The 11,628-nt window shown below is 35.9% G+C and overlaps 1 protein-coding gene across 1 annotated transcript; it reads left to right on the top strand.

Moving 5' to 3' along the window:
* The first annotated feature begins 1,221 nt into the window (after positions 1-1,221).
* Positions 1,222-9,901, top strand: LOC140155458 (mitochondrial import inner membrane translocase subunit Tim10-like). The gene is given in 3 exon segments (XM_072178317.1): positions 1,222-1,522; positions 9,212-9,225; positions 9,228-9,901. Coding segments are annotated over 3 exon segments (285 nt in total). The 5' UTR covers positions 1,222-1,439; the 3' UTR covers positions 9,416-9,901.
* Positions 9,902-11,628: the final 1,727 nt, after the last annotated feature.

Genomic DNA, 11,628 nt, shown 5'->3' with positions numbered 1-11,628 from the left:
GGGGCAAAGATTTTTTGGCGGGGCGAGATGCAGGGCAAGTGATTTTTGGCGGGCCGAGATGGGGGGGGCACAAGCGATTTTGATGGGCCATTTAGAAATTTTACCCGGGGGAAGCTCATATTTTATTCTCAGCCTCTGAATACATTGCTATTTTTTTTACTACAGCGTGTTCCTTTTTGTTTTACAGCTTTTTACTGAAAGCTACTGAACTCCGTCTCACTCAATGACCCCCTTCAGTGGGGTGTGGCTTTGGGGGGGGGGCTGAACCGACGCCCCCACACTTTGTTAAAAATCATCAGCCGTTTCAATTTTAGCTATTAAGCCCCCGCACTCCGAAAGCCCAGCCCCCGCACCCGTCCCGGTTCACTGAATGACCTCCTTTTTTGGTATGATTTTCCCCAGTCTCACCCACTTTTTTGACCTTCTCACTGAAGACCCCCCTTTTTTAGTGTCTAGGCTGTCACCGAAAGACCCTTAGTTTCGAACTGCTGTCCAAACATCCCATCCCTGTGACCCTGTCATTTCCAAAGACTAAGTTGAGTGCCTCCCCCCGAGCTTTGGCCCGCCAGTCAAATAAAAATGCTGCTGTCCCCTTCTGCTCACTGGCCAAAAAATTGTTTCCCCCAAAATTTTACCCCCGCACCCCTGGGCTCATATATAAAGGATGGTGCAATAATTATGTGAAAGTTTCATCGCCGTGCCAAAAATCACCTTAAAAATTAGTTTTTATTTACTTTATTTCAGACATAAAGAGGGTAGCCAAGATCCAGCACTGCTTTACACAAGGGCCCTCTAGACCCCCTATAGCGAGTGTTCAGATATAGGCCTACCTCAGTGGTGGGGGGAGGGGGCTGGAAAATGTGTAGGCCTACTTGAGATCATGGGGGTTGGAGTTATGAAGTTTTGGGTGTGTGAACAGGGGTGGTTAAAAAGTTATTTGGAACATAGTAGGGAGGAGGGTGTAAAAACTTTAGCAACCAAAAATACAAAATAACCTATTTTGAACAATTTTAAATTGTAAAACCAGAACAAACGTAGGCCTACTAGCAGGTTAAACATTTTTTTTCCAGCCCCCCCACCAAACTACTTCTGACCACTCCCCTATATTCACCACCTTGGGGTACACATAATTATTGCACCACCCCTAATTTATTGCAGAGCCCCTAAATCCAAACGAAATAGCTAATTTGGGCATTTGAGGTTCTTCCCAGACTTTCCAGCTTTACGAAAGGAGGAAGACTTCTAGATGTAACAGCCAAGACCTTCAACAAATTGATCGATCTTCAATACTATCGACAAGATTAACCTTTGACCTGAAGTAACGGAACATGTGATTGCATTGCACTGCAAGTCACTGATTTTTAAAGCTTACTTACAATTTACATTGAGCTAGATAGAATTGTATACTTTTAAGCAAAACAAATTAAAGCAAATTAACCATGGCTAGTAATTTATCACAAGAACAACAGATGCAGCTACTTGCAGAGCTTGAGATCGAGATGATGTCAGATATGTATAATCGGTAAGTCAAGACGACAAGACTCTAGGACTAGGTAGTGCCGTACTATTACGCTGACTTTCGTATTCGGCGAGGAGGACGATTTCGACCTCCTCGTTTGTTTACAAACAGAGAGGTAGACAAAGGGGCCTGTCAAACCTGTTCCGCTTGTCCAAATACTCAAGTATCAAAAGGATGGTCCACAATAGAGACTAAATCAGTGATTCACGCAACATGAATAGGGGATTAAAAAACTGTGAAGTAGCACCATGTGCTTCTATTGTCCAATTTGCCATCAAGATTTCGAATGAAAACAGTTCAGACCCAGTACACGATAATGTCAGAAATTAATTATTTGTTCTGGGTCTGATTATTCGGACTAAGGACTAGGTAACCCAGCCCAGGCAAACCTTAGACGTTAGTTAACACATTTGCTGGTCAGCCAAATTCGCAGACAATGTCAATGCATTTTTACATAGAAATTTAAAACTTGTGCCCGAAGAAAGAAACCTACAAATATGTTTTCTATACTTCACTTGACCCAAATATATGATTTTTTATGGTGATAAGTCACCCGCACATGGAATTTTAGAGGGATTTTGATAGCAGTGCCATTAAAAAAAGCTGCTATCGCCATGAGACTAAGATCTAGAAACACCCCGAAATGCCGTTTTGGGGAATTTTGCTAGCTGAATCTTTTTGATGAAAGTCAGTCTTTGACAAGATGTAACTTTGCTACGGAAAGTGCTATGAAATCAAGGTTTTCAGTTTTGGCTTTGTTTGATATATAAAATGATGCAGTTTGATGGCAAATTTGAATTCACCTAGCATACCTAAAGACTCAAGAGTACATTTAAAAAAACAAATCATGACATGAAAATTTGAAATTCACAACAATCACATTATTTTTGATCAAGAAATCTATCTATTTTAGTATTATCCACGACGACTGGATAGAGATAGAGCATGGAATTAGGGGTTCATTCATATATTTTCATGACTAAACGGTTGTTTATGCCCGAGGGGCCGCTTGCCTCGTACATGGTCGCATGTCATAAGTTGGGTATGCAAAAAGGGTGGAGGGATTACACTTTCTGAAAATTGTGTTACAAATTTGATTGGCTTTCTGTAACCCCATATTCTACAGCAGTGGTTGATACCTCATTTTAAGCCTAATTTTATACTTATTCAATCTACTGAAGCATATAATTATATATTATTCAGTAAAAAATTCACATCAGTTGAAATGAAAAATGCCAGGGGTGGAGGAGCAGGCGGATGTGGAGCAGGCGGATGCGGGACTCTGCAATAGGGCAGATGTGAAAATTCACATGTCAGCATGTCAAAACTACTGGTTACTTTTTCAAATCTAGTGGCGGTATGATGTATTGACGGCTTTGAATGTTGAATTTGTACAACTAAAACAATTACTGACTACTTAAGGTGGTACTACACACCCTGGTAAATTTTGTGACTAATTTTGCATTTATCTCAAAAAGTAACTACAAAATTACTACATTTTGTATACACACTGGTAACAAAATTTATGTATATTATTGGGGCAAGGAATCCAATATACTTCACCGAAATTTCAGTGATTTAAGACAAGGGGTTCATTACATATGGTCATTTTCACGGTAAAGGGTGTAACTTTTGATTTTTAGGGTCAAAATTTCAAACCACTTAAATATGTTTCTGTTTACTGAAATCATGCATAGAAGCAACTTAAATTCAAGTAAAATAATGTTTCAAGGCTTAAACCTTTTGATTTCTAATAAAAATTTGACATTTGCATAACATTTTGGTTAAAATCTAAGAAAAATGTATTTTACATAACCTCAGAAAATTTTGACATGAAAGCTGGAATACATGTGAAATTCCATTCCAAAGTAAGTCAACAGATATAAGTTAAATTTTATACCATGTTTTGCTATGTTTGTAATTGCAGTTTTGAAATTTTTTTAACATCAAGTGTCATTTACAATGGAAATTTCCAAACCTTAAACATATTTTTAAGTTTTAATTGGGTTCCTAAAATAATTTGAATGTCTAACTTCATGTACAAATACTACTTGATGAAAGGAACCTCCCATCCAAGTTTCACAGAAATTGGAGTTATTTTTTAGAATTGGCAATTCAAGCGATTTGTGTTTCGGAGGCTTCAGTTAACAACACAGGTGATCATAAAAGTAAAATATTTAGCTAAGTACTACAAGTTGACATAAAAAATAGGTAAAAAATATCACAATTACCAATTTTCATGCTTTGCTTCTAAGTATTGAATTTCAGTTGTGACAAAAATTAAATTATCACAGCAAGTCATTTTTTTTTTGTTTCGGAGGCTTCATGTTAACAATTGTTAAACATTGCAGAAGTAGTTTTTTTGAAAACAACAGTGTTGGGATCATCTAATCTGTTATTTTCTTGTGTGTATTGAATCAATGATTCTATGCGGCAGATATTGTAGATTTATCACACATTAATTTTTTCACCCATTTGTTAAGTATGGTGTTTTTTGCATGTGAAGCCTCCGAAACAGGCTTTTTAAGGTATCAGTATATTTTTCAAACATTAACCATAATGTCAATTTTTTTTTTAATTTATGACATTCTGCACATATCAAGTAATAATTACAATGCAGATATCAGTATGAAACACACCAATTTAGATATGCATAGATGATAATTAAGTTTACTGTTGTTTCGGAGGCTTCATTTGTTTCGGAGGCTTCAATTGTTAACGGAAAGTTTGTATTGGGTCCCATTTTCAAACGGTGATATATATCTCCACGGTTTAAAAACATGTGACTTGAGGATCTACTTTGCTACATTTTGATAAATAGATTGGATGAGCTCTTTTATTTATATTTGCACAAGCTTGCTGAACAGTTTGTTTCGAAGGCTTCAAAAAAGTTAACGGAAAAACGGCTATTTGAAGTCAAGATTTTATAAAAATTTTAAAAGCTTGCAAATCGGCTAATTTTTGTTACCCATTTCAAGTTAAGATAACAACTGTTATAAATCAAGAAGAAGTGAAGAAATAACCAAGAATTATGAACCAAAGCTACACCCACAAAGTTTGTTAACAATTGTTAACGGAAAATGAAGCCTCGAAACGACAAATATCGAAGTCCGGTTCTCAAAAATACAGGGCCGTTCACAATTAAATCTAATGTGGCAGTGTTTACTGAACATATGACTGTACTTTCAGGATAAGAAAAATTATCCATGAACTAACTGAAGAAAACACAGGGTTTTACAAAAATGTTACTGTTTTTTATAGTTTTTCAAAATGGCAATATTAAGTACATTTAAGCCTGCTAAAACTGAACGCAGTAACTCCCAAAGCTGATTATGCTACCCAAGGTAGCTGCTAACTAGATGACTTATGTGGCCAAAAATTATGGAATTCTGTGGCTTTATTAGAACACTACGGATTAAAATGTTAAAAATCCAAAGTTACACCCTTTACCGTGAAAATGACCATATGTTAACAAATGATGTACATTCTAGCAGTACAATGTACCTCTTTTCTTATCATAAATAAAGTATTGCTTGTCTTGAGTCACTGAAATTCCAGTGTAGTAATTTGATTCCTAATACCCCTATAATTTACATTTATAACTTTTGTTACCAATGTGTTATTATTTTTTGAGAAAAATGCAAAAATAGTCACAAATTTATCAAGGGGTGTAGTACCACCTTTAAATGGTTATACGTTCCATTTTTTCCATTTTTAATGAAATCCTAGTTGAATTTCAGTATTTTTAGCAACATGCTAATGTACATTTCTCTTCTTGATATTCATTTCCTCAATAATAGAATAACTGTCTCGCTAATTACTCGTAAAAAGGTCATTGACCTTCACAATGTAATTAACATACGTACAATTATTTCAAATAGTTCATTAGAAGCATTAATGTATTGAGACCATATCCTCCAAATCTGATGACATTCTTGCATAAAATAAAAATTTTACGGTCATTTTTGTAATTGAGGTCCGATTTGAGAAAATCGCATTTGAAAATTGAGATTTACATAGACGCCTGTGTATTAATTAATAAGTAATTAAGCATTATCTCAAAAATTAAGCATGTGATAAGGTTTAAAATTGTGTTAATTATTAGAGGTTGTCAATATGTACAACATATCCAAAAATACATTTTTTGTCATTTTTGACCATGTAATGGAAATTGTACCCAACTTATGACATGCGACCACATACCAGAACATTTTGTGATTCTTATTTCATCAAAATAATAACAAAATATTACAAGTAACATTATTAAAAAACATGATTTTTGACTCACATCCGGGACACCGGGCATAAACGCTGTTTATGCCCGGCTCTCGACCAATCACGCGCTGTTACATAGCGTGTATGTATGAACTATATATTATAGGCAAAATATAATGCTCATTATAAATGCTGGTTTCATACTTGCTTGCTTGCCACTCTGAAATGATTTTCATTTTTTGGTTGACTGCAGTGGCAGCAGCCAGTGGCAGTTCCACCAGTCCAGAAGCGGCAACAGTGCAGTGGCTTTCAGAGTCATGCCGCTGCTGCCGGCATTGTCAATGGTGTGCCGCTCCGCTTGCAGACAAGTATTTACATGTAAATAAGCGGCATAATGAATAGGGTTTGATTGTTATCAAAATTCTTTGATTTGTACATTTATTCTGAAAATTCTCGGCAAGTAGGCCTATGAACAATTTTGAAAATGCACATGTGGGAAGTTGCTCATTTAGGGTCCCCGCAAGTTCTGCAACTGATTAATAAGTTGGGTTTTGAAATAGTGTACCGGGAACCGATCCACCCCCAGTCCCCCATTGGTGAAATTATGGGAAAAAGTCCCATAGATGGTCGCATGTCACAAATAGGTCACCCAAAAATGGAGGAGCCGTAACATGAAAATGTTTTCTTCACACTTCAAGTTTGGTTTATTCTAAAAGTATAGTACCTATTGTGGAAAGTTTGGTGTCATTTTGTAGATAATTATGTTCTTTATCAAATACAAAAAACCCCAAGTCAATTGGACAACTACTTTCAGATTTATACTTCAATATGTAAGATGTGTCAATGGGGGAGCCGGGGCGGGGGAGCCCCATAGGGTTGTACACAAAATTGTAAAAATATGGCAAACTTCAAACCTTTGTATCTTAAAAAGTACAACTAGCATGGACCACAAATTAGAGAATAAGCGATAGAATTTTTATTTTGCCTATCCTCTACCGTGTGATAGAGCGACAGGCAGGTCCAATATTTTTGAGTAGTGGATGCCGGCGCAGCGTATCCACTACGATAAAAAATATTGGACCTGCCTGTCGCCTATCATAGGTAGAGGATAAACAAAATTAAAATTCCTATCGTTATTCTCATTCTTAGTCAGTTAAATATTATTTTAATAACTGTAAACAATTTTTCTTAAAGCAAAAACTAAGTTACCGTCATAAAAACTCCCCTTAATATAAAATGAACGAAACTTCTTTACAACTTCACATATTCTGTTGCGCGTACTGCTAAGCGCGTTCACAGATTCCGCACTAGTCACGCATCCAGCGCGATACATACGCGCACCTCTACACTCGTGTTACGCATTATCAAGACGCATGATGACGTGGGGTCGTCTACGGCCTGATAGACAGCACCCGAAATCATGGGATTGTCCAATCAAACATGTGTCTACGAACTAGACCACTCCCACTGACTAAGAATTGCACATATATCATCCTGGATTGTAGATCTACAGTAGATCAACTGTAACAAAAGATGTAACTAATTAATTGCCTAATTAAATGCTAATTAAGACAATTTTTCCTATATGTTACTGTACAAAGTGTACACGTAATGCTCTGACTTTTCTAAATGGCCTATCTTTTGGCCCGAATCATCCTGCTTATTCAAAAGTACACATATTTTTAAGGAAATTTGATGAGGAATTCAATTATGCTATTAGTTTTAGTGCCAGAAATGGAGGAAAAAAGTTTTGATTGATAAATATCTTTGACCACAAATATTTTTGACCACCCTGTATGTTTAACACAAGGGATACCAAACTCTTTCTTCCTAATTTGTTTGATGGGCCCATGAAATGTCTTTCTGAATCCATATTTATTTTGAGCTACATAGCTTTCAGAAAAGAAAAATATGGGGTTCACTGTGACAAGGAAGATGCTAATTTTGTTGATGTTAACTTCCACACAGGGATGGATTTAAGCAGTGGCCCGGTGGCCCGGGGCCAGTGGATTTTGCATCGGGCCAGTAAACTTCCAACAATGCTGGCCAAGCGGCCTACTAGATTTTTGAGCCTGATATAACACTTACGAGACAAGATATCAGTGATGGTCATATTTACAGTTGTCTGCTCTGCCTGTCACTTGAAATTTATATCTTTATTCAATGATTTTTTTTGTATAATATTTTAATATATTCTTATTCTTGAGTTGCTAGCAAGTTGGAAATATACGGCCGCTTTTTACGATGGTAATAGGCCTATGTACTACTTAGCTCTTCCATGCGCTACATAATTATATCTGATGATGATAGCGATACTGCAAATACCGCCTAGTTTGAAACTTTTGGAACTAAAAAAGGCAGGACTACTGACTAAACTTGTGTTAGTGACTGCACTCTCTACATTGAGTAGCCTACATTCAGTACAAACAAATTAAAATGTTAAGGTTTGCTTGACTCTAAGGGCTCGGATAGTGATGTTTCCACATATTTTTTGTGAGAGCACATCAGAAAACGAGGAATATCAAATAATTTGGATTTTTTGATGATATTTGCGATATGATTGATACACATGCATTGTATGATGACAAATGATTAAAAATAGATTTTTCCCCAAAAGCACTGACAAAAAAGTTGGGTTTTTTTTGTTTGCAGTAGAACATATTGAAAAAGCTGGGCCAGTAAATTTATTGCAGGGCCACTAGATTTGCCATTTCACTGGCCCGAAGGGCCAGTAGAAAACTGAAACCTAAGTCTGTCCCTGCTTCCACCCTGTATATTTCTTACCCACCCTGTATTATGATGTTATATTTTGTTGATTTGGCATCCTTATAAGCTTTCCAGAAATATATACTTATAATGGTCTAAAATGTATTTATTAAAAGTTGTGTTGAAGTGAATCACAATTAGTGATATTTTCCTCATTTTACATTAGGCCCTATGTTACACAAAAGATGACCAATTCATGACATGCGACCAGATGCCTATGTACAATAATGGTCCAAACCATTGATTGCTGTGTTTGGCATCCCATACCTGTAAATCAAAAAGCTCATCTCATAGACAAAAAAAATTAAAGCCCAAAAAAAACCCCTAAAAAACTGCATTTCGCATTTATATATCTAAAAGTTTTCAAACTTTGAAGAGCTTTTTATATATAAATTTTAATTCTATAAAATAAAGATGGCATCTGTATCTTTTCTTCAGAAGATCATAGCAATGTTTGCTAATTTTAAAGGGGTTACATGCTAACAATTCGCTGGCGCCGGCGCGACGTCATAATGTGTCATTTGAGCAACTTTTTCGGATGCTATACCCATTATGATCTAAATTACTGGTTCATGATTTCACAGTACAGTAAATGGACACTGTCGTGTACATATCGAAAAGTTCAAGAAACTAGAAATCTTGATCTACCAAATATGTTTATTTGCAAGTTGCTCCATAATTCTGTTATTTCATTGTTTTTATATTCCACAGAATGACAACGGCATGCCAGAAAAGTGTATTCCACCAACATACAGAGATGGTGAGCTGTCCAAGGGTGAATCTGTGTGCTTAGATCGATGTGTAGCCAAGTATCTCGAAGTCCATGAAAGTCTTGGTAAAAAATTAACTGAGAAATCTATGCAAGATGAAGCCATGATGAAACAGATGCAGGGCCAACCACCTGGTCAGAGCTAACCAACGTTTTAGCCAAATAATGGACATGAATTATGGACTTTGACTGACCTGGAAGCAATATAATACCGGTACTCCAACGTCTGCCTTGCACTCGCAAACAGTAAAACATCAACAGCAAAAGTTATGCAGGGCTGAAGGTGATACACATCGTAACTACACATCTCGTGTCATGAGGTGACACCTGAAGCAATGGTTGAAGGATCACACGGTTGACACCGACAGGCCAATGCCATCAGGAACTAAACCGAGTTTACTAAATTTGCCTGAAATTATCGTGTGCACGAAGTTCTTACAGGATTTTTTCAGGCACTTGTGGATTTTTTGACACCATTAAGTGGCATTTGTGATCTGAATGTGCTTGTATGACATGAGTACCTGTCACCTGTGGCTTGAGTATTGAACACACAGTACTTGATAAATATGGCACACAAATGTCATGATGATTGCTGATACCATCGCTGATATGTGGGACCTGAAAGAAACTTGTACATTGCTAATACTGTATTAGTCCGAGTATAGTCCCACATTTTTTTGGTTTTTTAAGTTTTTTTTTTTTTCGGTTTTGGAGTGTCCCTGGACCTAGACCTAGATGCTAGGATCATTCATGGTTGACCTAAAAAAAAAAATTTGTATTCATGTCATACTCTATTAAGGATATCAAAATGCATTCAAATTCAATGCATTTTGATATCATTAATAGAGTATGACATGAATACAAATTATCAATTTTCATCTTAAGTCTAGGTCCAGGGACACTCCAAAACCAAAAAAAAAACTTTACAATTTTTTTTTTTTTTTTTGAAATTGAGTATAATCCCACCCCCAATTGTGAAAAATTTTCACCTAAAAACGGGTGGGACTATACTCGGACCAATACGGTAATAAGACTTTAAGTTTAAGGGGCTTGGAACTTCGACTTGATTGGTTTTAACATTTGGACTATGGTTTTGCTGGAATGTCACAAAGACATTATGCCTGCCATTGGTCTCAACACTATTGGTATACATGTAGTCTGTATATCTTACTCGAGTCAGTAAAGTAAAATCAACATTTTTTTTTAACTGTTCAATTTTGCAGGAATCTGTTATGTTAGTTGGATTCCTTGCATCATTTCCTTTCTGAAAATGTATACTTTTATATACTACTCATCATTACATTTAGAGATACAAAAAAAACAATATCTAAATTACTGACTTGAGGAAGGTATACAGACTATAAACCAGAGGCAATCTAGGGCAGTTTCTCACTTTGCTTATGATAAGTTGTGACATTTTTACCAAGCTGTAGCCATTTTATTGAGTATTTTGTGTATAATAAGTTGTGACGTTTTTTTCCAAAGCCATTTTATTGAGTATAACGGACATGGTGACATATTTTATCTGATGAGTATTATTATAAAAAAGAAAAGTTGATCTTATGAAATAAATCTTGTTGAACAAACAAACAAAAAATACATGCAATGGGGATTAGTGTTTTATTTGATCTTACTGCTGGTCATGCTCAAAACAATCAAATTCTAATCCCGACCTTGAACATGTAGAACAATTGCAGGAAGTATTTACCAAAGTAATTGGTTCAATTTAATTGCACTACTACCTGCTCGAAATACTTGGATAACATTGATTTAAATTTGTGGTGTGCTTCTTAATTATTTTATTAAAGGGGCATTTTGTGATCAACAGCCTCATCCCCCAAGTGCTGGACTTTACCACTTGTCGTTGCACCATCTGTTTATATTATTGTGGAAAGTTTTGTGTGACATTTATTTTCATGTTCCAAGCTGCCACCGCAAAAATAACAATGCGCAAATATATTCCATATGTGTATAGGTCAATCAATGTTATGAAACTAGAATCGAGAATTTAAAACCAGGGAATCATTTCAAAATTGGAAAAGCGTGAACAATTAATCACGCAAAAATTTCCACTTTTACAGTATTTAAGGGGGTACTACACCCCTTGATAAATTTGGGACTATTTTTGCATTTTTCTCAAAAACTAATAAAACACTGGTAACAAAAGTTATATTATAGGGGCAAGGAATCCAGTTAATACACTGGAATTTCAGTGACTCAAGACAAGTAGTTATTGATTTATTGATCAAATATTGGTTTCCCCTCATTTTTGACAGTAATTACTCCGCAACTGTTGTCTGTGCTGAAATAAAATTTCCTGTGCAGTAATTGTAGTCTTTGCCCCTATAATATGTACATA

The sequence above is a fragment of the Amphiura filiformis genome, chromosome 6 (genome assembly GCF_039555335.1).
Source record: "Amphiura filiformis chromosome 6, Afil_fr2py, whole genome shotgun sequence".
Taxonomy (NCBI): Eukaryota; Metazoa; Echinodermata; class Ophiuroidea; order Amphilepidida; family Amphiuridae; genus Amphiura; species Amphiura filiformis.
Note: the sequence above shows the minus strand (reverse complement) of the source record. Positions and strands in the feature narration are given on the sequence as shown.